Genomic DNA, 25,483 nt, shown 5'->3' with positions numbered 1-25,483 from the left:
AAAGGTTCAAACAAATAAATTAAAAAGTCCTTGTTGGATGTTTTACATGGCTGGCTAAGTCTGAGATAAAGACTAAAAGAGACACAAATCACTACAGTGGAACATGATACAGTTATACATATTTTATGTCACATGATGTAATGAGATGTACCTAGTATTCCAAGCAGATATGATGATGATGACAAATCTGTTAAATTAGTTAGATATCACCAGTGTATGCCGCGTTCAAGTACTAGTCGGAACTAGGAAACTGTCGAAAATTGCTGAGTTTTCTAGTTCCAACGCTGCAATAATAATCATACATGAGAAGTGGGCCAAGAAGGGTGCAACTGCAGCCCGCCATTTTGGGAGTTCCTGCATGTGGGCATTCCTGCATCTGCATGAACCTCTCTTTATACTTCTATTGGTCCATTTTTTAAGCTATGACTCCAGTACATAGGCGGGAGGCAGGGGGGCTCCAGTACAGCAGATGGCGGTAATGCACCATAACATTGGATGCCAACTGCCGATTAACCTCACAGAAGAAGAGGCGAGACGACAACAGTAGCTACCAATAGCTATTACACACCAGTAGCAAAAATGTGTATAACTATAGCTAGTTAGCACACTGTGTCGCTCCAGCCTCCCACCTGATGTACTAGCGGGAGGCAGGGGGTGACCGGTATACAGTCCTTCGCCCCACCTGTCGGGCACTGTTCTCTCGCAGTTCTGTTAAATACTGACCTGCCAGGCGGGAGTGAAAAAACTCAGATAATACTTTTATTTCCCTTTTGACCCACATTCATAAGGGGGTTTCTGCCTGGGGGGGTTCATGAAAGGGGAGGAGGGCGTTCCTGCAGATTCAGGGATGGCCACCTGCAGGAACGCCCCGAATTATGGTCTGCAGTTGCACACTTGAGTGGGCCAGGTTTCAGGTTATATGCACACAAAGGTGAGGCAATTCTGGTTCTCGCAGTCGGATGACGTGGCTGAAAGTGGCGGAATGTGTAAGCCAACAGCCGGAGTTACATTATTCAACGTTTCTTCATCGCCTTCGACATTGATTGGCGAGTACAAGCCATGTGACATGTACGCGTCAATCACATGCGAATACGATGTGAGCTCGTGAGGCAATTTACGCCATATGCGTCTGAAGAGCATCCTAAAAAACTGCCACTGTCATACAACCAGGAAGAAGGTGGGATAGCCCTAAGAAAGCTAACATCCCAAATCTGTAAACTTTTCCCTAGAAAAGGATGGGGTCTTCCAGGTGGAAGATTGCAGTTGTGGCCTTTTTTTCGTTTGCCGAGTTATTAATGCCGATCGAGGCAGATGAACACGAACACACGGTAAGATAATTTGAGGCCGATTGAAAATGGAAAGCCGTGTGTGTGGTGGTGAAATTAATGCACATTCTGGCTCGTTAGCTATATTAGTAAACCGATTAGCTTATATGTGCGATAAGAGGAATAATGTATGTAGTTAATATTTTAGGTGAAACACTTTAAAGGTTGATAAATAATTAATACAAGAACTAACGTTCGCGAACAAGTTAACGTGGGGGACCACGTAGCATTAGCTAGCTAACGTTTGCTAGCAAAGAAGCTAGCTAGCAAAGAAGCTAGCAAGCAGTAGTTAGCCAGCCAGTGACATCCGTGCATAGTAGTAGGCCTAGCTACATCTGATTGGGGGCAATCATTTGCTTAACCAGTCATCCATAGGATTTGGTTATTTAGTTGCTTGACTTGCTAGTTAGCTAAATATTCCAAAATATCTGCTAGGAAGATGCCCTAGCCAACTAGCTAGTATGTCAGTGCGAAGACTCCATATCCGGTTATTCAGGCCTGTCATTCTATGTAGGACATCCAATGGTCAAGACAAAATCGCTTTCCGTGTTTTCTGGTACAATTGGGAATAACATTATTTTGCACGTCTTGATGTGTGGTTTGATCATGCTTCAACCTGTAGTACCGTAGCCAGCTATTACGTTTGTATCCGCACTTAGTGCTGAAGGAAAATCTGGCTAGGTAACGTTAACTAACTACACAACCAACCAGCTAGCTGCATGCAGACATCCTTAGTTACCAATGCCATGTTGTCAGTGTAAATGTGATCAGGAGAGTTTTTGCATTGATAAAGCACGTTGTTGTATCTGCATTGTGTTCTGCCCATAACTGTCAAGATGAAAACGACTAATGACAGAGCTTGAACTTGATAGCTGTCACTCAGGTTGAAAAGACCTGTATGCATTTCGTTGCTGTTGACTCATGCTTGTATGTCATGTGTTCGTTCATTGGTTTTTGACATGGGTCATTTAAATATTAACTTTGTGTATTTTTGACTAGCATGTTGGCTGAATAGAATACAGAATGGTGCCATCAGACGACAAGCAAAACAAGTATAGCATGTTTGAAATGTGTAATGTCTTTCTTCCCCTTTGTAGTACACAGATAAAGAAGAGGTGGTGTTATGGATGAATACGGTGGGGCCTTACCACAACAGACAAGAAACATACAAATACTTCTCCCTGCCCTTCTGTGTGGGCACCAAAAAGACTATTAGCCACTACCATGAAACGCTAGGAGAGGCTCTGCAGGGAGTCGAGCTGGAGTTCAGTGGCCTAGACATCAAGTTCAAAGGTATCCAAAAAGCTACACCCACAGGCAGCTGTGCCTTTAATAAAGAGTTATATTATTAGTCACTATTTGATCAGCATTGTTTGATTTGGAGTAGTCAATATAATCTTTCCTAGCATGAGGTTAGATCCAAAAGCAGCCTACACTTGCATATCTTCTTGTAGTGTGTTATGCCATACTAATACCAACACTTTATGTTGTTTTGTTCTCACAGATGAGGTCATGCAAACAACGTACTGTGAAATCGAGCTGGACAAAGCCAAACGGGATGCCTTTGTATATGCCATTAAGAATCACTATTGGTACCAAATGTACATTGATGACTTACCCATCTGGGGTGAGTGATCTTGCTACACAGCCTGTTGTGACTTGTCCTGTAATTTAGTTACGAGGATTCAAAGTCATGCTCCAGAGGCAGTTGAAAAGAAAGCATCCAAAGTTCATTCTGAACATTCTACTTTTCTGGGCTTATCTGTTGCCTCTCACACTGGTTGTTATAGAAAGTAGTTTGAACATTACATAAGGTTATGTATGGAAAAGCCTAGTTCACCATGGCTGAGATGGGCCCAGTTCTGTAATGAGGAAGGTCTTAAACATAGAGGTCTTTTACATTGAATGGTGCCTACAAACCACATTTTCCTGAACTTCATTGTATTTGAGTTCACAGCAGATCTTTTCATTGGGCCTATAGTTGTAATGTGAATCAGCCTAGCCTTACTACAGATTTATTATGTTTTCAACTTGGTACAGGTAACCAAGACATCAATCATGGTCAATGACCTGTTTCTAAAGGGAAACCATCATAAATAGATACACTTCAAATTGGTGGATTCTGCTATTTCAGCCTCGCCCGTTGCTGACAGGTGTATAAAATTTAGTACACCGCCATGCAAACTCCACAGACAGACATTGTCAGTAGAATGGCCTTACTGAAGAGCTCTGTGACATTCAACATGGCACCGTTATAGGATGCCACCTTTCCAAAAAGTCAATTGGTCAAATGTCTGCCCTGCTAGAGCTTCCCTGGTCAACTGTAAGTGCTATTATTGTGAAGTAGAAACGTCTCAGCCGCAAAGTGGTAGGCCCAAAAATAGTTTTTGTCTGTCCTCATTTGCAACACTCACTACTAAACTGCCTCTGGAAGCAACGTCAGTGCAATAACTGTTCGTTGGGAGCCTCAAGAAATGGCTTTCCATGGCTGAGCAGCGGCACACAAGCATAAGATCACCATGCACAATGCCAAGCGTCACCTGGATTGGTGTAAAAGCTTGCTGTCATTGGACGTGTTCTCTAGAGTGATGAATCACGCTTCACCATATGGCAGTCCGACGGACAACTCTGGGTTTGAGGTTTATCGAGATTGGTGTGGAATAACTTTTTTTATTTATACATTTTTTACACCCTTTTCCCCCCAATTTTGTGATATCCAATTGGTACTTATGGTCTTGTTTCTTTGCTGCAACTCCCCAACAGACCCCGGAGAGGCAAAGGTCGAGAGTCCTTGACTTGCCAAGCCTCGCTGCTTTTTAACACTGCTCACTTCAGATCTGCGATGTAGTGCCTTAGACCACTGCGCGCCACTCAGGAGGCCCCAGTGTGTAAGAACGTGACTGGCCTGCACGGAGCCCTGACCTCAACCCCATCGAACACCTTTGGGATGAATTGAAATGCCAATTGTGAGCCAGGCAATTTCGCCCAACATCAGTGCCCGACCTCACTAATGTTCTTGTGGCTGAATGGAAGCAAGTCCCTGCAGCGACGTTCCGAGTTGAAAGCCTTCCCAGAAGAGTGGAGGCTGTTATAGTAGCAAAGGCGGTACCAACTCTATATTAACGCCCATGATTTTGGAATGAGCTGTTCAACGAGCAGGTGTCCACATACTTTTGGTCCTGTAGTATACATTGGCTAAACAGCTGCCATTTATATACCGTGCCTTGCAAAGGTATTCAGACTCCTTGTATTTCTTCATTTTTGTGTTACAAAATGAGAATGATTTGTCATTTTTTTTAAACAATTTTCATCTACACACAACACTCCGGAATGTTATTTTTCTTTTCAAAATACTTCAAGCTCTGTCAAGATGTTGGGGATCATGGCTAGATGGCAGTAAGTCTTGCCATGGATTGTTAAGCAGATTTAAGTCAAAACGGTAACATGGCCACTCAGGAACATTCACCGTCTTCTTTATAAGCAGAGCCGGTGTAGATTTGGCCTTGTGTTGTAGGTTATTGTCCTGCTGAAAGATGAATTCTTCACCCAGTCCCTGGCGTAAAGCAGGTCTTCCTCAAGGATTTAGCCTGTGCTTCATCGTATTTACTTTTTATTCTGAAACTCTCCAGTATTTGCCAATGTCAGGCATCCAAATCAAATGTTATTTGTCACATGCTACTTAAAAACAACCAGTGTAGACTAACAGTGAAATGCTTTCTTACGGGCCCTTCCCAACAATGCAGTGAGAAATAATAGAAAAGTTAAACACTTAAAAAAGTTAAACAGTTGGCTGATGTCAACGTTGTGAACAGTGCCCCATTGTGGCGATGAGATTATGGTATGGGCAGGCATAAGCTACGGACAATGAACAAGATTGCATTTTATCGATGGCAATTTGAATGCACAGAGATACCATGACGAGATCCTGAGTCCCATTGTCATGCCATTCATCCGCCACCATCACCTCATGTTTCGGAATGATAATGCACAACCCCATGTTACAAGGATCTGTGCACAATTCCTGGAAGCTGAAAATGTCCCAGTTCTTTCATGGCCTGCATACTCACCAGACTTACTGTACCCTCTAGCGCCTTGGGGTTGGATGTCAAGCGGTTGCCATACCAAGTTGTGATGCAGCCAGGCAAGATGCTCTCAATGGTGCAGCTGTATAACCTTTTGAGGATCTGAGGGCCCATGCTAAAGCTTTTCCACCTCCCAAGAGGCATTGTCATGCCTTCTTCATTCCCATACCATGATGCAGCCACCACTATGCTTGAAAATAAGGTGGGAGTTAGTGGCGTGTTGGATTTTCCCCAAACATAAGACTGCATTTAGGCCAAAAGGTGTATTCCTTTTTGCAGTATTACTTTAGTGCCTTGTTGCATACATGTTTTGGAATATTATTTTTTTATTTTGTATATTTCTTTTCACTCTCATTTAGTTCATTATTGTGGAGTCACTACAATGTTGTTGATCCGTCCTCGGCTCTATCCCGTCACAGCCATTTAACTCTGTAGTTGTTATGAGGACATTGGTGATTTTAAACATCACTGAGCAGTTTCATTCCTGTCCTGCTGCTCAGTTCAGAAGGATGACTATCTTTCATGTGTCTGGGTGGTTTCATACATAATCCACGCTCTCACTGCTCATCCATATATTTTATACTTATATATTCTTATCCAATTCCTTTACTATATTGTGTGTATTAGGTTTTGTTGTGGAATCTGTTAGATATTACCTGTTAGATACTGCTGCACTGTCGGATCTAGAAGCATAAGCATTTCGCTACACTGCTAGCCATGTGTATGTGACCAATAATTTGATTTGTTAGGGGGACCGAGGAAGGGTCATTCAAAAATCATGTCAACCCCTATTATTTCACAGTGAGTCCATGTACCTTAAAATGTGATTTGTTAAGCCAAATTTGACTCTTGAATTTAGGCTTCCTTAAACAAATGGGCTCACTACTTTATTTAACTTACATAATTAAAAAATAAAAATATTTTTTCTTCTAATTTGACAGTTTTGTGTCGATTGGTGATACAAATGACAATGAAATCCATTTTAATCCCACTTTGTAAGGCAATAAATGTTGAACAAACCCAAGGAGTCTGAATACTTTTGCAAAGCACTGTATGTATGTACAAATATATGTATGCACAGGAGGTGGGGGCAGATGGCCCAAGTTTTCATACCCATACGGAATACTATTCTGAGTATGAATAAATATAGACTTTAAGCCCTGGATCTGCTTACTGTGTTCCACACCAGACTTGCCAAGTTGCCAGTGCATTTCTGGTAGTAGTGCACTCATCCCACACCTCTCTCTATTTTCTAGGAATTGTCGGCGAGGCAGATGAAAATGGAGAGGATCATTATCTGTGGACTTACAAGAAATTGGAGATCGGCTTCAATGGCAACCGTATTGTCGATGTCAACCTGACAAGTGAAGGCAAAGTCAAGCTTGTGCCCAACACAAGAATTGCAATGTCGTACTCTGTAAGTATTTGCATTTTCTTGTCAGAGATGGGGAAATGGGACTGGATTTTTCTATTATACACAGGCTTGAATACGTATTTGAAGTGTGATGACATTTCCCACACAGAGCTTTATATTGTTTTACATAAAGTAAGGTCACCCACGTCGCCGTCATCCATACGTGGCTCGTTCGCCAAAGGAACAATTGAGTAAAACATCTTTTTTTTTTACCACAGGTAAAGTGGAAGAAGTCAGATGTGAAGTTTGAAGACAGATTTGACAAGTATCTTGATCCATCTTTTTTCCAGCATAGAGTAAGTTTCTTTTTCTCCGAAAAAATAATGCAATCTTGCACTGAACTGCACAATACAGGAAAAGTGGCCAGCCTGTTTGACCAATTCTCAAGGATGCCATTGTTCTATAATCAAGCGGAAGAATCTAGGGATGGGTTCTGTGTGTGCATTTTTGATATTCCCTGTGGTGTGGTAATGAAACAAATCTATTTTCTCTTCTTTAGATTCACTGGTTTTCCATCTTCAACTCCTTCATGATGGTTATCTTCTTGGTTGGCCTGGTGTCCATGATCCTGATGAGAACGCTAAGAAAAGACTATGCTAGATACAGCAAAGAGGAGGAAATGGATGACATGGTAACGTTTCATGGCCTCGGTAGCATTAATGACAGAATCTTACATTGAACAACATGCACTTACATTTTTTTGCTGTGATAGTTTAGGCTCCAGTGCTTCGTCGAATTTTGGCTAGCTGCATGTCCTTTTTGTCTTTAATGTACCCCTGGCCCTTTCCTGCTTCTCCCTGCTGCAGGACAGGGACCTGGGGGATGAATATGGATGGAAGCAGGTCCATGGAGACGTGTTCCGGCCGTCAAGCCACCCCATGATCTTCTCCTCCCTTATTGGCTCTGGATGCCAGATCTTCTCGGTCTCTTTCATCGTCATCATCGTGGCCATGATTGAGGATCTGTACACTGAGTAAGTGATGGGCGCCACCTGCAGATAGCAACCTAATAGTGTGTTTCTTCACTGCTGTCTAACGTGTGTGTGTGTGTGTGTGTACGCACACTGCGGCTTCGCATTTGTCTCTACAGGAGAGGATCTATGCTGAGCACAGCCATCTTTGTATATGCTGCCACCTCTCCCGTCAATGGCTATTTTGGCGGAAGTTTGTATGCAAAACAAGGAGGTATGTAAGGGCTTTTCTTAAAAATAGAAACTCAGTTCCTACACAGCACAATTCCATTATTACTGCACTCTGCAAGGGCAGTTTTGCCGAGCAGAACATTGTCACCTATGACATTTTCTTAACCTGAACATGTAGCTTGGGTTGTCAAACCATTGTTTGTGATACCTGGTGTAGAATACTGTTTGAAACCTATTGACATGGGTATTGACAAATTAGGCTACATTGTTAGTGTGATTGTGTAAATAACACATGGTGGATTATTGCAATTCACCCATAATGTGCACCCTTATGATAACTGATGATATTTGATCCTATAGGTAGACGGTGGATTAAACAGATGTTTATCGGGGCCTTCCTGATCCCTGCCATGGTGTGTGGGACAGCCTTCTTCATCAACTTCATCGCCATGTACTACCATGCCTCCCGAGCCATCCCCTTTGGCACCATGGTGAGTTTAGAGTGTCGACGCCCACTCCCTCCGCTTAGCCAACACCTGCCTAAACAACGAGCACATTTTTCTCTCATAGAAATTGGCATGCCGATTTATTCCGTCTTCCTATTGGTGTGTAAATCAAATGAACCAAAAGGTTTCTTTTTGGAAATATTGTTTGCTCTCACTATGAAACATTTCTCATGGATTCTACTATTGCATTTTGTTTTCAGGTGGCTGTTTGCTGTATTTGTTTGTTTGTTATCCTGCCACTCAACCTTGTGGGAACCATTCTGGGAAGAAACCTCTCTGGCCAGCCCAACTTCCCTTGTCGAGTCAATGCAGTGCCACGGCCAATCCCTGAGAAGAAATGGTATCTATGACTCTGATCTTTGTTGTACAGCATTACTTAATAATAGCCATGTATGTGTGACATTTTTTTTCATATTTATTGGAGGCCCAAGTGTTTGTTTATTCGGGCCCAAGTGCTGATATGGACTGTGTTTGCTCCTTGTATGTCTCTGATTGTAGACTGATCACATTTTACAGGTTCATGGAGCCAGCTGTCATTGTCTGTCTGGGAGGAATCCTTCCATTTGGTTCTATTTTCATTGAAATGTAAGTCCCGCCTCACTTTAACCTCACTATACTATAAACTAGATACAGGTAACTACCAAAATAAAGGAAATACTTGAGTAAATTAGGGTTCTGGCAGCTCTTATGTTGTGGGGTGCATTTCCCAACCCTTTCATAGCCCCCCTCCCCCAGACATTTCACACCTTTGTTTTAACCCTAAACTAGCACACCTGATTCAAATAGTCAAATGCTTGATGATTAGGTGGCTAATTGAATCAGGTGTGCCACTTTAGGGTTAAAACAAAAATATGAAACATCTGGGGTGGGCACGAGGAGAGTGTTAGGAAACCCTGCCTTAGAGGGCAAGGTAAATGCCAATAAATACACAGAAGCATTTATATTATGATGGAAGTGATCTCTTTCCAGGATGACAATGCCCCCATCCACAGGGCACGAGTAGCCACTGAATAATTTGATGTGCCTGAAAACAATGTAAATCAGGGGTTTCAAACTCATTACACGGAGGGTCTAGATTCTGCTGGTTTTTGTTTTTTCCTTTCAATTAAGCCCTAGACAACCAGAAGAGGGGAGTTCCTAATTAATCATCAACCTTTTAATTAATCAATCAATCAAGTAAAACAAAAACCTGCACTCTCTCGCCCCTCCATGGAATGAGTTTGACATGTGATGTAAACCATATGCTAGGGATCAACTAGATTATTAGAACTAGAATATTTGACTAAAACATAATCATTTCACACCTTGCTTACGTTTTGTAGATGGTCACATATATATCTGTATTATGCGTGGGAATATTTTGGAACAGATTTCCTAAATTAAAATCACCTGGAGCCGATTTGATTTAATTTTTTCAGTCTTTTATGTCCAACAATATTTTTGCGAAGAACTTCGGGGAGCCAAATAAAATCGCCCGCGGACGCCAGTTGGTGAACCCTGCCATATGCCATGGCTGTCTCGGTCACCAGATCTCAACCCAATTGAACACTTATGGGAGATTCTGGAGCGGCGTCTGACTATGAACTTTCCACCACAATTAACAAAACACCCAATTTATATATTTTTTTTGTATAAGAATCGTGGCACATCCCTCCAATAGAGTTCCAGACACTTGTAGAGTCTATGTTTAGGCACGTTGAAGCTGTTTTGGTGGCCCAACATCCCTATTTAGACACTTTATGGTGGTGTCCTTTGTTTTGGCAAATCGTTAATTCACCATATAAAACCTGTGCATGGCTGGAAGTGGAAATGCATTGTTTGCTTCTTATTTTCCAGGTACTTCATCTTCACTTCATTTTGGGCCTATAAGATCTACTACGTATATGGGTTCATGATGCTGGTCCTGGTTATCCTCTGCATTGTCACCGTGTGTGTCACAATTGTCTGCACTTACTTCCTCCTCAATGCTGAGGACTACAGATGGTGAGTTAAAGACCATCTGTAGTAATTAATTACATGAATCATTAATTCATTAAATGGATTAATTCCATTAATTAAATGGAGGGACCTTGTGTGTGTGTGTGGGCCTTATACACCACTTGGTGTGATTAGGCATAAGTATAATTGCATGTCTAGCTTAAGAACTATAACACAGCTGAATACAGTATATTGTGTTCAGGAAAATCCTGAAACACACCATCCTCAGGCTGGCTATGGTATTTGTGCTTTTTAATTTACGTTCTCCATGTTTTTTTCTCCTCTCAGGCAATGGACAAGCTTTCTCTCTGCTGCATCCACTGCAGTTTATGTTTACATGTACTCCTTTTACTACTATTTCTTCAAAACAAAGTGAGTTCCAATATTATTTTTATTATATAAAATGCATATTGTACACAGCTGAAATAAATAATCTGTTGACTGTAGAAAACAAGACTGTGTTGCCCTAAAGCATTCTGTCAGAGGGATGGGCGCTAGTACTCAATTCAAATACTCAATGTACAAATGAAACCGTTCAACAGGTGAAATGTATAATCACTGACAGAATTTCACTCATAAGATGTGTTTGTTTGGACTATTTCAGGTGCAGTGAACATTTTTATTGAAATCATAAGTATATTTGCACAATGAGCACTTTTTGTCTTTCAAATACATTGTTAGTTGTTTGGTTAGCTAGCTAGCTAATTTTAGCCATATTAGCATTTACATGAAATCAGTCAAAACACCTGCAAACAAGACATGGTATCAAAAACTAGATGAAACTAGCTAAAAACAAGTCACTTACGATTCCCCACATGGCAGTTTCTTGTCATTGTTGGTAGTTATCTGGCCATCCAGAATCACAACTTCTCACAGACTTCACTGCCCCATTGAAGCGTGTGACGCGTGTGAATAGTTTTCGTGACTTTGTCAGCTAACCCATCTGAGGTTGGAATAATACTGTGAAATTGTGAAAATTTGTCTGGGAGTGGTACCTATCAATTTTTGCTTGAGAAATTACTCTTTGCTAAGAATCTTTGTTTCCTTTTATTGAAAACAATTACAATAAGATACTTGTTACCCTGAAATGATTTGATATTGAGCTCAAAACGGCTGCATTTGGACCCTATTTTAAGTTTTGTTTTCAGTTTATGTGTAATTGGATAGTATGCAGCAAACCTTTTGCTCTCAGCCTCATTTCACACTAACGTGCGAGTACTCCAATATTTTCATGAAAGTGCCTCAACATAGACATTTATTATTTTCAAAATTCCCATCCCTACATACAGTACTGTATGTGTATGAAAGATGTTTCAGCAGTGTCTTCCTGTGTATTACCTCCGCTGACAATTGTTTTGTCCCATCTGTTTCAGGATGTATGGTCTGTTCCAGACGTCCTTTTACTTTGGCTACATGGCAGTGTTTAGTTCTTCTCTGGGAATTATGTGTGGTGAGTTCCACTTCACCCTTCACAGCATCTGATTTGTTTGATCCAAGTATTGGAATTCGTATGATATTACAGTTTAGGCTTTGGAGGTTATTCCGTAAACACAATCTTTTAAATGTAGCTCAGACAGTGGCAAACATACATGGTTATTGATGCAATGACACATTACAACAATATATTTTTGTAGGAGCTGTTGGGTATGTGGGAACAAGTGCCTTCGTGAGGAAGATCTACACAAATGTGAAAATTGACTAGGACAGATGCAAGCAAGGGATCCACAGATAAGCTGACGCTTTCCCCAACATACTTTTTTTCTTTTCTTTTTTTTTCGCGGTATCTCACTTTGTACAAATGTAGTTCTTTTTCTGAATGAATTTGAATGTTGCAAAACAAAGATTGTACAAGAGCAAAACTGCGGAAAAAGAAAATCCTAACCGGTTCTGTTTTTATCAATTGCATTCAACCAACGTTCTGAAGCAGATGCTGTTCAAAACGTAACATGGCTTCCCCTTTTCCAATCCAGTCCCACCCACCACCAGAGAACATAAAGATCTTTATTATGGAATAGTCTAGCTCTCTTCAGTGAAGAGGCCATATTGAAAGCCTTTGTTCTATTGTATTAGAATATTGGAGAGTTGGGTTTGCGTCCATGCTCTGACTTGATTCTATTTTGTATTATTGTCACTCAGAATTCCCTTATTATTATATTCTGACTTCCACATTCATTTTTACTAGCTACACTAGACACTTAACATATACTGGATGTTATACTAACTTATCAGAGTTAGTCAAAATATGGGAATGGTTCTATCTAATTTCCAAATACAGTAGTTTAAAATCAACCAACCAACCAAGATAAATATTTTAGATCTGCTGAAGTTTGCTGTACAGATGAAAAAAAAAAAAAAAACATTTTGCGAAAGGAACAAGTGAATAACTGTTGGTTTTGAAGTACAGTATAAATGACAGATTGTTTTAAATGGATGTTTGATGTGATTCAATTTCCCGCTTATGTTTTCTTAATGTTTGGGTTTGAATGAAGTCTACTTGTAAAGATAATATATGGATAGGGGGAAAAGTGTATATAACCTTAATAATGTAACTTTAGATGTAGATCTCAAATGTATTTTGGTTGTACAGATTTACTACAGGGTTTTTTTGGGGGCTTTTTTTAAATCATTCGGTTATAAACAAAAATATATATTGTTTTTTTTTCTGTTTTGGTGCTTGGGATGGGGTGGCGCTGTTATCTTGCCTGAAATTGCATGAAGTTTCCATCGAAACATATGCTTATCAAATTCCATTTTGTTTGGCCATTCGTTATCTACATTTCCTTCACTTTCCCTGGTTGTGGACATCTCATGTAGCAGTCTCAAATTCAAAGAAGTGTGTGCTGGCTGCTTGCCAAAGAGTGAGATGACAGAAAACGGACTGTTTATTTGGTTAGATGTATGCTTTAAACGGCTCTCCATTCTTTGGTCAGCCATGTCCCTCACGTTTTATCTTTGGTTTTCATAACCTGAAACATTGTGAATGTCAGATGAAATGAGGCAATTGTGCTAGTTTCCACCGAAGTGACATTTATGTACACTTAACTAGATGTGTTCATAGCTACATACAGTGCTGCAGTGTTTTAAAACCTTTTCGTTGTTGCTGTAAAATACAGTATGTACCTTAAATGTATGAGAAGTGGCAATACCTTTCTCATTTCCAATACTGAAGTTGATTTTTTGGCACCTCATGTTGTGTACTATATGTCTAAAGACATTTTAAACCTGCATATTAACTTGCTGTAAAAAATGAACAAAATAAACATCTTTATGTACAGGGGTTATACAGGCATGGTTTGTAAATGGTTACATTGTCTGGCTTATACATTTCGTAACTGATTCCTTTCTTTTTTTCAACTATCCAAGACCAGAAGCAATATTCTTTGGACACTGTTTTGGGAAAATACAATCTGTGTATGATCACACTTTTGAATTGGTAGAATAAAACTGGTGTGATGGCTGCTTTTCCCCTTCCTTATTTTGACACTGTCAGACCTCATTCTCTTTACAATATTCATGTACATGCTCTCTTCAATTTTAGAACCATTAAAATAATGCAAACATGTAGGCTCAATACAAGCAATGTGATGAAAGGGAAACTTTATTACATTAAGTTCATGAAGCTAGCTAACAGGATGAAATATTTCAACTCTGACAAGTCTTTTTCTGATTGCTTTGAACACAAATGCACCTTTTTTTTAATCTAAACCTAATGGAAAATATTTGGTATATCTATTCAGTGTTTTCTTTTCAGTTGTGGATACTTTATTGAATATTAAGCTGTGAAGTGCAAGTCCTCTAGTCGTTGACCTTCTCAAAGTACTCCTTTGAACCTTCGGGAGTTGGCTTGATCTGAAAAAGAAGAACTGATGAGACCAAGACTTTGCTACACATTTTTTGGTGTTTGTATTTATTTCAGATGTCTGAGGGCCTGGTGGGGTAGTGAAAGGGGGTGTGAAGGGGAGTGGCCTCACCGTAGGAGAGTCAGGGGTCCAGCTAGCAGGGCACACTTCACCGTGAGTCTCCACAAACTGGAAGGCCCTCACCAGACGCAGGGTCTCGTCCACACAGCGGCCCACTGGCAGGTCGTTGACGCTCATGTGTTTCACCACCCCATTTGGATCAATGATAAACAGTCCCCTAATGAACAATGGACAACTACTTAATGTCAGGTTAGAAATCCATGATATACAGTGTCTAAAATTCTATGTTCATTTACGCGAGGCAGTTTGTCTGAATATGTATTTAAAGTTGGAAATTTACATACACTTAGGTTGGGGTTATTAAAACTTTTTTTCAATCACTCCACAAATTTCTCATGTTGGTTAGGACATCTACTTTGTGCATGACAAGTAATTTTTCCAACAATTGTTTACAGACTATTTCACTTATTCACTGTATCACAATTCCAGTGGGCCAGAAGTTTACATACACTAAGTTGACTGCCTTTAAACAGCTTGGGAAATACCTTATTTACAGACGTATTCAGACCCTTTGCTATGAGACTTCAAAATTGAGTTCAGGTGCATCCTGTTTCCATTGATCATCCTTGAGATGTTTCTACAACTTGATTGGAGTCCACCTGTTGTAAATTCAATTAATGGGACATGATTTTGAAAAGGCACACCTGTCTATATATGGTCCCCAAGAACACAGTGGCCTCCATCATTCTTAAATGGAATAAGTTTAGAACCACCAAGACTTCCTAGAGCAATCGGGGGAGAAGGGCCTTGGTCAGGGAGGTGACCAAGAACCCAATGGTCACTCTGACAGAGTTCCTCTGGAGATGGGAGAACCTTCCAGAAGGACAACCATCTCTGCAGCCAGATGAAGGCACATGACAACCCATTTGGAGTTTGACAAAAAGGCACCTAAAAGGACTCAGACCATGAGAAACAAGATTCTCTGGTCTGATGAAACCAAAATTGAATTATTTGGCCTGAATGCCAAGTGTCATGTCTGGAGGAAACCTGGCACCATCCCTACGGTGAAGTGTGGTGGTGGCATCATGCTGTGGGGATGTTTTTCAGCAGCAGGGACTGCAAGACTAGTCAGGATCGAGGGAAAGATGAATGGAGCAAAGTACAGAGAGATCCTTAATTTAAACAAGCTCCAGGGCACTCAGGACATCAGACTGGGGCGAAGGTTCACCTTTCAACATGTCAACGAACCTAAGCACACAGCCAAGGCAAAGCAGGAGTGGCTTCGGGACAAGTCTCTGAATGTCCTTGAGTAGCCCGAACTTGAACCTGATAGAACATCTCTGTTAAACCTGAAAATAGCTGTGCAGCGACGCTCCCCATTCAACCTGACAGAGCTTGAGGATCTGCAGAGAATGGGAGAAAATCCCCAAATACAGGTGTGCAAAGCTTGTAGCGTCATACCCAAGAAGACTTGAGTCTGTAATCGCTGCCAAAGGTGCTTCAACTAAGTACTGAGTAAAGGGTCTGAATACTTTTGTTGTAATAAAGTTGCAAAAATTTTGAAAAAACTGTCTTTGCTTTGTCATTATCGGGTATTGTGTGTCGTAGATCGATGAGGGGGGAAAAAAGCTATTTAATCCATTTTAGATTAAGGCTGTGTAACGTAACAAGATGTGAAAAAATTGACAGGGTCAGAATGCTTTCCGAATGCACTGTATATTGGGAACAGGGTGCCGTTTGGGACGCACCCATAGTTACTGTACCTCAGTGCAATGCCAGGGCCCTCCAGAAGTACACCATAGTCTCTGGACACCTGTTTGTTGAGGTCTGCCAGCAGGGGGATGTGGATTTCACCCAAACCTCCAGCCTGAGAATAAGACGCCATGACAAATGATTAGCATGTAGCCACACAACTGCTGTTTGTGTCTATGGAACACTGTCTGTATAATAATACTATATGGGATTTAAAGCACCTTTAAAAAAACAAAAACAAGGACACTGTAGAGCAAAGAGTGTAAAAAAAAACTAAAAATAGGGATAAAACAACTCAAATTGAAATAAAAGCTACTTAGCTTAAGCTAGGGCTGAGTAAGGGGGCAAGCTAAGTTGAGGGGAAAGCCAGACAGAACAGGTGGGTTCTGAAGCTGGTTTTGAAAGTGGTGATGAGTGGCAGAGTTTCAGAGTTTGAGGGCAGTGGAGCTGAATGCCCAGTCCCCCATGGTATTGTCTTTGGGATGGTATGTAGTCCAGAGTCAGAGGAGCAGAGACAGTGGGAGGGAGTGTGCGTGTAGAGGAGGTCAGAAAGTTATGGAGGGCCTTGTAGGTGAGCAGTAGGATCTATTGGTACAGTGCCTGTCTAATAGTACAATTTCAGCCTATTTTGGTGGGATGGAGTTTTGGCCTGCCTCCGGCAGTAAATTTGTTAATAGACAAGAGAGTTCCAAACCTCTCTGCCAACAACAGCTATTTTTCAGTTTCCCCCTCCCCACCCAGACAGTCCTAGCAAAATTCTTGCTTGAGAAATTGCTCTTTGCTAAGAAGCTCTTTTGGTTTATTTTTGATCATTTTAATTGAAAACAATCACAGTACTTAATTGTTAACAAGAAATGACTTGATATTGAGATTGAAATAGCTGCATTGGACCTTTAAGTTCAAAGACACACCAGAATGGCTTTACAAGAGGTGTCGAGTGTTCCTGAGTTGTCCAGTCTCCGATTTGACTTCAATTTGCTTGAAAATCAGAGACAAGGTTTGAATATTGCTGTGCATTAATGATTCCCAATCAAATTTACAGAACTTGTGCAAATTTGACAAAAACAATGGATAAATGTTGCCCTAAGTGTTGTGCAAACGTATTCCTTTTTAGATTGAATTTTAAGGCAGCAAAGCAAAAATGTGAAGACTATGCAAGGGTTGTGTTGACTTTCACTAGCGGCTGAATGTATATAGAATACTGGTAAGTCTATGTACACCCACTGTACCTTGCGTGGGGTGTTTATCCATGCCAGGTGGGCGAAGTGAGAGTCCACTGACACGCCCACCACTTCACAGTTGATGTCATGGAACTCGCTGGCCTTGTCACTGAACGAGATGATCTCTGTCGGGCAAACAAATGTGCTGTAAGGAGACAAAGAAATGTTTAAAAAACATATATAGAATGTCACATCCACAATCTATTGCTTAGGTATCTGTAGTGCAAAGGGAATAGGCCGCTAAATCATTCCTTAAATTGTGAAGATGAATAAAGTCACAGATTGTGTACACCACATGCAGCTAATCAAAGCAATCCATTTGTGTCTTTCCAGAGGAATAGAGGTACTCACAAATCGAGTGGGTAGAAGAAAAGAACCAGGTATTTGCCCTTAAAGTCATCTAGGCCCATCTCCTTAAACTCGCCATTGTGGACAGCTGTAGCTTTAAAATGTGGTGCATGTTGAGTGACAGCTGGAGCCCACTTGGCAGGACCTATTGGGAGAAAGATATTGTGATATAATGAATAACGTTGATTCTATATTTACATCACAATGACAAGAAGTGCATCTATCGCTCACTTTGATCAACTTCATTCCCTGTCCCGAAGGTCTACAGTCAATACCTACTGGTGGATAAACAGGCCTTCTGCAGTGCAGGATGGGTGAGAATTCTTGAGGCCTTGCTCACTGAAGTTCCATGTGGCAAAGCTGCTTTCAGTCCTCCAGATGCAACTATTACCTTGATGTGAGCAGTGTTCATTTCATCAACAAAAATGGATTCACTTATCCGTCAAACATGTATTTTTATGTGGCAATTGATGAGACTGACTAAATAAACCCAGAAAAAAAAAAATCTATAACTGAACTAAAATGATTTTCATTTCAGTTGACTAAAACGAGATTAAATTATCTCTGTGACTAAAATCGGACTACTAAATGGACTGGACATGAGCTTTTGGAGAGATTGAGAGCTTCTTTGTAATTAGTAATAAGGTGACTCTTGTTTCCCCGTAGCTAACCAGTCACCAGCCTTCTAGTTAGATACCCTTTGCCTGGTTAAGAAACACATGTCTCTTTACAAAATTAAAAACAATAGCAGCACTGAGTTTAATAGTAAAACAACAGTAAGGCTACGTATATATTTCTCTCTCACTTGAGAGATAAAGGGCCACTCTAAAATGTGCAGTTTTGTCACACAACACAATGCCACAGATGTCTCAAGTTGAGGGAGCATGCGATGGCATGCGGACTGGAGAAATGTCCACCAGAGCTGTTGCCAGAAAATGTCATGTTAATCTCTCTAACATAAGCCGCCTTCAACATTGTTTTCGGACACGCAGACCACGTGTATGGCATCGTGTGGACGAGTGGATAACATTCCACAATCAACTGCCTGATCAACGCTATGCAAGGAATAAGTCGCTATGCATGAGGCAAATGGTAGACACACCAGATACGGACTGCTTTTTTGAGCCACACCCATACTTTTTAAAAAATGTTTTAAAGATGCAACCAATAGATGCATGCATATCTGTATTCTCAGTCATGTGAAATACATAGATTAGGGCCTAATTAATTAATTTCAATTGACTGATTTCTTTATTTTAACTGTAACTCAGTAAAATCTTTGAAATTGTCGCATTTTATATTTTTGTTCAATATAACTTTGCCATGCTCAAAGGGATAGAAAACCCCCCTTGTCTTTGTGGTTGAATATGTGTTTAAAATTCACTGCTCGGCTGAGGGACCTTACAGATAATTGTATGTGTGGGGTACAGAGATTAGGCAGTCATTTACACATCATGTTAAACACTATTATTGCACACAGAGTCCATGCAAATTATGATGTGACTTGTTAAGCAAATGTTTACTCCCGAACTTATTAAGTCTTGCCATGACAAAGTGGTTGAATACTTATTGACTTAAGACATTTCAGATTCATTTTTATTCATTTGTACAAATTTAATAAACCTAATTCCACATTGACAGAGTAGCCTAGTGGTTAGAGTGTTGGACTAGTAACCAGAAGGTTGAAAGTTCAAACCCCTGAGCTGACAAGGTACAAATCTGTCGTTCTGCCCCTGAACAAGGCAGTTAACCCACTAGGCCGTCATTGAAAATAAGAATTTGTTCTTAACTGACTTGCCTGGTAAAATAAATTGACATTATGGCGTATTTAATCCATTTTAAATTCAGGCACACAACAATGGCACACAACAAAATGTGGAAAAAGTGAAGGGGTGTGAATACTTTCTGAAGGCACTGTATGTTTACTATAGGTTAATGAGGCAATACGAATGTGATGTGAAAATGTGACAAATATTAAAGGGAATTCAGATGACTAAAATGACCCACTGTTTGTGATTTTGAAAATACCTAGACTAAAATCATTATTCAAATGACAAAAATGGCCCTAAGACTTAATGATATATTGGTCAAATCGACTAAGACTAGACTAAATAACATTTGTTTTAAAAGAGTGCCAAAATGAACACTGACGTTAAAGAGGGCAAAAGAGACACATTGCACATCGTGACAACTGTTATTGGTGCTGAAGAGCATTAGACACTTAGTATAACAAATAACTGTATATTTAGATTTTTTACTTAATTTGGCATTAGCTGCTAAGCCTTTGAGCAGAGGGATTTGTTCTGAAGACGGTCACGCAGTTACAGTGACGTAGCCGTCAATATCTAAGATGAGACTCATTGCAACTCCTCTTAAAATTGGCATTGCCAATTTATATAGCCCCAACGAAATGATAAATTGCCATTATACCGTTTGCATTTCAATGCAGCACACTACTACTGGTAACATAAACATATATTCCTAAATGAACTCACAGAGGTCTTTAGTAGTCTCCCAATGGTGGCTGCCATCTTGTATTATGACGTTATTTTAGGGCGTCATACAAATCTTTTGCGCAGGTAGGCTGCGTAATGGCACTTAATTTATGTAGCTAGGTAAAACACACTTGCAATCCCTTGTAAAATTGGCTTTTTGAATATAAATATATAAATAAACATATTGCAGATCAAACCACAGCACACTATTTGTATGCTGTGGTTTGTTTGCCAGTTTCTGCAAATGTCTTGATTTTCTTGATCACGCTTGGCAATCTGCGCAGCGCTCAGCTCGCAGGCTCTCGTGAACATGGCAAACACACCTCTGCCATGTGAGCTTCTTCTTCTTTTATTGGGTTTAACGGTGGTTGGCATTCAATAAATGTTGCATTATGGCCACCTACTAGACTGGAATACAATTCCCTTATATTTTGCTTTAAAAAAAATATTTTAAAAATAATTAAATCAACAAATAATACACAAATACACTACCATCTAACCCTTCACTCACTAAAAAGCCACTACCCTACTCCACTATTTATATCTATTTAGTTATATTTCAGGCCAACAGCCTGAAAAGACGGGACACCCCCACTCAACACACCCTGTAACTCTTATGACGTCAAGTTTATTACACCCAAATACCTATGCAGCTGCCACCACAACCAAAATGTTCTGCGACTTACATTCTATCCATGCAGTACAGTTGATAATCATTGCTATAAAATGCAAACAATACAATCTTAGTGAAGCATATAGCACCTGTTGGCCTATAGTGTAGTGGTTAGAACTAGGCGTTGGGCCTAGTAACTGAAATGTTGCTGGATCGAATCCCTGAGCTACAAGGTAAAAAATATGTTGTTCTGGCCATGAGCAAGGCAGTTAACCCATTGTTCCCTGGGTGCTGAAGATGTGTATGTTGATTAAGGCAGCCCCCCGCACCACTCTGATTCAGAGGGGTTGGGTTAAATGTTGAAGACACATTTCAGTTGAAGCCATTCAGTTGTACAACTGACTAGGTATCCCTCTGTACTGGTACAGATCTATTACTCACACCACTCCCATTGGGATCCCTTGACCCATCTTTCTTCACTGCCACAGCATTTGACAACTTCTGCGCTACTCTAACCATGGAAACCTCAACCTGCCTCTCTCACACTGGACATTTCTGATCCCCAACCCCATGGGCACCACTACAATTAACACATACCACTACTTTCAAAAATTCTACACATTCCTTTGTCTCGTGCCCTTCTGCACAATTCTCACACCTAGGGACCACACTGCTGCTGTAACCGATGTGAAATGGCTAGCTAGTTAGCGGTGGTAAAACTAATAGCGTTTCAATGGTGACTTCACTCACTCTGAGGCCTTCACTTCACTTCACTTCATTTCACTTTAAATAAGACAAGAGGCGTGCAATGATGCGGTTATGGTACCGATATTCCAGAGGAGTTTCAACTGGGATATAAAACACATAACTACCCCTGGACAAATGAACTCAATTGCATATTTAAAGTGGTAATCAGTGAGTCGTCCATGACCCCAGGCGCACCCCGCTTCTTGTGTTGTTTATATATACACTATGTATGGTTGTGAGAGAGTGGGAGAGCGCAAAGATGCATGAGAGAGCGCTTGGGCATGAGGGAGCTACTGTAGAATGTAAACAGCAGGGTAGTCAGCTGCTAGCTAGTTGTAGATAAACAGGTCTGGTAGCAGGGACAACGTTTTTAAGAAATGTTCTACTGAACAAGCGTCATCATCATTAGTATCAGATCTGGATTAACTCGACCCGAAAAGAGAAGTGAGAAAAAGAGGTCAGTGTGGGGTTTCGTTACAAATTAAATATCAAAAGAGGTGCTTCCTGGGGGTCGCAGACGACTCACTAATTCCAGCTTTAAGGAGTTAAGATGCAATGTGAACAGGATAAAACGCAAGTTACCAAGAACAATGGTCAACTGATAAATGGCTAAAACAGAAACTCAGAATATAACCAGATCAAAAACACCTTTGATCCAGAATCTTGTGTCACTTGTCACCTGACAAGAAATAAAAGATGTGTGTGTCAGCCCAGACATAATACACACCCCTAGAGGCAGGTAGAGCCCCATGAACACAGGGATGGGAAGGTTAGAGGAGCTTAAAGAGGCCAACAATATCTTTTAATAGAGCTATGGCTGACAGGTGGTCCGGGTAAGATGTAGCAGCATAGGTGGCTCAATGGATCTAGCTGTGTGAAGACCTCTATAGATTTCATCTGAATTAACTGATTTGTTTGCAAGTTGTGATGTCACTTTTTGCGAAGAGCCTTTTAGGAGGAGCTGCTTGGCAACTTGAATGGGGTGATCATGTGATGACGGCGGGCCTTTAAGGAGTACTCTTAATGTACTCTCTTAATGTACTCTCCAAAGTAAGGCCATGTTTACAGAGTAAAGTAAACCTATGAAAATGGTCTGGCACTGTAGGCCCTCTATACAGCATTATTTTAATGCTAATTTCATCTAATTCCTTCCCTATGCCAGCCAGCCATAGAGCTTAAGCTGTCCGTGTGTATGTTCCTGTCATCAGGTTGTGTGTGTGTGTGTGTGTGTGGCCTGGTACATGGAGAAAGTGCTGCATCAGTTTTTGGGTTGGGACTGTGAGGCAGGCAGGGAGGTCTCCCCCTAGTTGCTTGATAGTGGAGGCTTCAGAGGGGTCTTTAGAGAGGTCCAGCAGCAAGGGTCTTGGTCCATCAGGGCCTTTACTGTTAATCTAGAGATGTATTCCAACAGATAACTCAGAAGAAATATTATTGTTGCTATGAGGGGAAAATAATTCTCTAGTGCAAAAACTAAATTAAACCGCTTCTTTCAAATTCTGTCATTGTAATGTACTTGGTGTAAAAGGGTTTATAAGTACACTACCGTTCAAAAGTTTGGGGTCACTCAGAAATGTCCTTGTTTTTGAAAGAAAATTACTTTTTTTTATTCCATTAAAATAACATCAAATTGATCAGAAATACAGTGTAGACATTGTTAATGTTGTAAATAACTATTGTAGCTGGAAACGGCTGATTTTTTTATGGAATATCTACATAGGCGTACAGAGGCCCATTATCAGCAACCATCACTCTTGTGTTCCAATGGCACGTTGTGTTCGCTAATCCAAGTTTATCATTTTAAAAGGCTAATTGATCATTAGAAAACCCTTTTTCAATTATGTTAGCACAGCTGAAAACAGTTGTTCTGATTAAAGAAGCAATAAAACCAGCCTTCTTTAGACTAGTTGAGTATCTGAAGCATCAGCATTTGTTGGTTCGATTATAGGCTCAAAATGGCCAGAAACAAAGACCTTTCTTCTGAAACTCGTCAGTCTATTCTTGTTCTGAGAAATTAAGGATATTCCATGTGAGAAATTGCCAAGAAACTGAAGATCTCATACAATGCTGTGTACTACTCCCTTCACAGAACAATGGAAACTGGCTCTAACAAGAATAGAAAGAGGAGTGTGAGGCCCCGGTGCACAACTGAGCAAGAGGACAAGTATATTAGAGTGTCTAGTTTGAGAAACAGACACCTCACAAGTCCTCAACTGGCAGCTTCATTAAATAGTACCCGCAAAACATCAGTCTCAACGTAAACAGTGAGGAGGCGACTCCGGCAGTTCCTCTGTCCACTGTCTGTGTCCTTTTGCACATCTTAATATTTTATTTTTATTGGCCAGTCTGAGATATGTCATTTTCTTTGCAACTCTGCCTAGAAGCCCATCTAGGGGGGAGGGAAACCCAACTCTAGGGGGGAGGGAAAGAATGAGGAATGTGGAGGTTTAGTGTACCTTGTACCATGAAATTATAAAAAGACAACTATTCATTGACTGCATAGGTATCATCTCCTACAGGCTTTGTTGTAACTCACTCTAAGGTCTGATGCAATTCTACCTGATATTCCTGCCTTCAGTTTTTTACTTACCTACGCCTCTTCTCACTTGTGATTGCACAAGTTCCTCAGTTGTTGGTAGAGGGATGGGGTAGGATATTATTTCTTTATTGAAGACTCATCTCTTCAGTAGGTCCTATGATTGAGTGTAGTCTGGCCCAGGGGTGTGAAGGTGAACGGAAAGGCACTGGAGCAACGAACCGCCCTTGCTGTCTCTGCCTGGCCGGTTCCCCTCGCTCCACTGGGATTCTCTGCCTCTAACCCTATTACGGGGGCTGAGTCACTGGCTTACTGGTGCTCTTCCATGCCGTCCCTAGGAGGGGTGCATCACTTGAGTGGGTTGAGTCACTGACGTGATCTTCCTGTCCGGGTTGGCGCCCCACTCGGGTTCGTGCCGTGGGGGAGATCTTCGTGGGCTATTCTCAGCCTTGTCTCAGGGTAGTAAATTGGTGGTTTGAAGATATCGCTCTAGTGGCGTGGGGGCTGTGCTTTGGCAAAGTGGGTGGGGTTATATCCTGCCTGGTTGGCCCTGTCCGGGGGTATCGTCAGACGGGGCCACAGTGTCTCCCGACCCCTCCTGTCTCAGCCGCCAGTATTTATGCTGCAATAGTTTGTTTCGGGGGTCTCTCTCTCTCTCTATCAGCCCTAGGACCATGCCTCAGGACTACCTGGCCTGATGACTCCTTGCTGTCCCCAGTCCACCTGGTCATGCTGCTGCTCCAGTTTCAACTGTTCTGCCTGCGGCTATGGAACACTGACCTGTTCACCGGACGTGCTACCTTGTCCCAGACCTGCTGTTTTCGACTCTCTCTGTCACGCCCTGACCTTAGTATTCTTTGTTTTCTTTATTATTTTGGTTAGGTCAGGGTGTGACATGGGTGATGTATGTGTTTTTGTTCCTGTCTATGTATTAGTTGCTTGTGTCTGCACTTACAGTGGGGAAAACAAGTATTTGATACACTGCCGATTTTGCAGGTTTTCCTACTTACAAAGCATGTAGCGGTCTGTAATTTTTATCATAGGTACACTTCAACTGTGAGAGACGGAATCTAAAACAAAAATCCAGAAAATCACGTTGTATGATTTTTAAGTAATTAATTTGCATATTATTGCATGACATAAGTATTTGATCACCTACCAACCAGTAAGAATTCCAGCTCTCACAAACCTGTTCGTTTTTCTTTAAGAAGCCCTCCTGTTCTCCACTCATTACCTGTATTAACTGCACCTGTTTGAACTCGTTACCTGTATAAAAGACACCTGTCCACACACTCAATCAAACAGACTCCAACCTCTCCACAATGGCCAAGACAAGAGAGCTGTGTAAGGACATCAGGGATAAAATTGTAGACATGCACAAGGCTGGGATGGGCTACAGGACAATAGGCA

General features: G+C 41.0%; 2 protein-coding genes across 3 annotated transcripts; one reads left to right on the top strand and one right to left on the bottom strand.

Moving 5' to 3' along the window:
* The first annotated feature begins 912 nt into the window (after positions 1 to 912).
* LOC110526503 (transmembrane 9 superfamily member 3) lies at positions 913 to 13,723 on the top strand. Its single transcript, XM_021607529.2, has 15 exons — positions 913 to 1,328; positions 2,423 to 2,618; positions 2,830 to 2,952; positions 6,664 to 6,824; positions 7,040 to 7,117; positions 7,321 to 7,452; positions 7,628 to 7,794; positions 7,911 to 8,005; positions 8,323 to 8,453; positions 8,669 to 8,808; positions 8,985 to 9,053; positions 10,305 to 10,451; positions 10,734 to 10,817; positions 11,819 to 11,895; positions 12,080 to 13,723. Exons 1-15 carry the CDS (start codon positions 1,236 to 1,238, stop codon positions 12,145 to 12,147), a joined length of 1,761 nt encoding a protein of 586 aa, XP_021463204.1. The 5' UTR covers positions 913 to 1,235; the 3' UTR covers positions 12,148 to 13,723.
* A 284-nt stretch (positions 13,724 to 14,007) lies between these two features.
* On the bottom strand, positions 14,008 to 20,326 carry LOC110526511 (thioredoxin-dependent peroxide reductase, mitochondrial). 2 transcript variants are annotated; one of them, XM_036982113.1, is made up of 7 exons: positions 20,181 to 20,326; positions 17,965 to 18,076; positions 17,689 to 17,830; positions 17,347 to 17,482; positions 16,129 to 16,232; positions 14,417 to 14,600; positions 14,008 to 14,294 (listed from the first exon to the last, which is right to left on the bottom strand). In XM_036982113.1, exons 1-7 carry the CDS (start codon positions 20,214 to 20,216, stop codon positions 14,241 to 14,243), a joined length of 768 nt encoding a protein of 255 aa, XP_036838008.1. In that variant the 5' UTR covers positions 20,217 to 20,326; the 3' UTR covers positions 14,008 to 14,240. The 2 variants fall into 2 exon arrangements, with proteins under 2 accessions (XP_036838008.1, XP_021463217.1); XM_021607542.2 differs by having other exon boundaries at positions 14,417 to 14,582.
* Between the last annotated feature and the right edge of the window lie 5,157 nt (positions 20,327 to 25,483).

Source organism: Oncorhynchus mykiss, chromosome 1, assembly GCF_013265735.2.
Source record: "Oncorhynchus mykiss isolate Arlee chromosome 1, USDA_OmykA_1.1, whole genome shotgun sequence".
NCBI lineage: Eukaryota > Metazoa > Chordata > Actinopteri > Salmoniformes > Salmonidae > Oncorhynchus > Oncorhynchus mykiss.
This window is presented reverse-complemented; position numbering and strand designations above follow the sequence as displayed.

What these genes read in the sequence shown, in the direction of transcription:
- LOC110526503 (XM_021607529.2), top strand. Translation starts at nt 1,236, where the DNA reads ATGGGGTCTTCCAGGTGGAAGATTGCAGTTGTGGCCTTTTTTTCGTTT. An exon ending in CCTAGACATCAAGTTCAAAG is followed by an intron (nt 2,619 to 2,829) that starts GTATCCAAAAAG and finishes TTGTTCTCACAG; the next exon opens with ATGAGGTCATGCAAACAACG. An exon ending in AGGAGGAAATGGATGACATG is followed by an intron (nt 7,453 to 7,627) that starts GTAACGTTTCAT and finishes TCCCTGCTGCAG; the next exon opens with GACAGGGACCTGGGGGATGA.
- LOC110526511 (XM_036982113.1), bottom strand. Translation starts at nt 20,216, where the DNA reads ATGGCAGCCACCATTGGGAGACTACTAAAGACCTCT. An exon ending in TTCTTCTACCCACTCGATTT is followed by an intron (nt 17,483 to 17,688) that starts GTGAGTACCTCT and finishes GTCTCCTTACAG; the next exon opens with CACATTTGTTTGCCCGACAG. An exon ending in GGCCCTGGCATTGCACTGAG is followed by an intron (nt 14,601 to 16,128) that starts GTACAGTAACTA and finishes GACATTAAGTAG; the next exon opens with TTGTCCATTGTTCATTAGGG.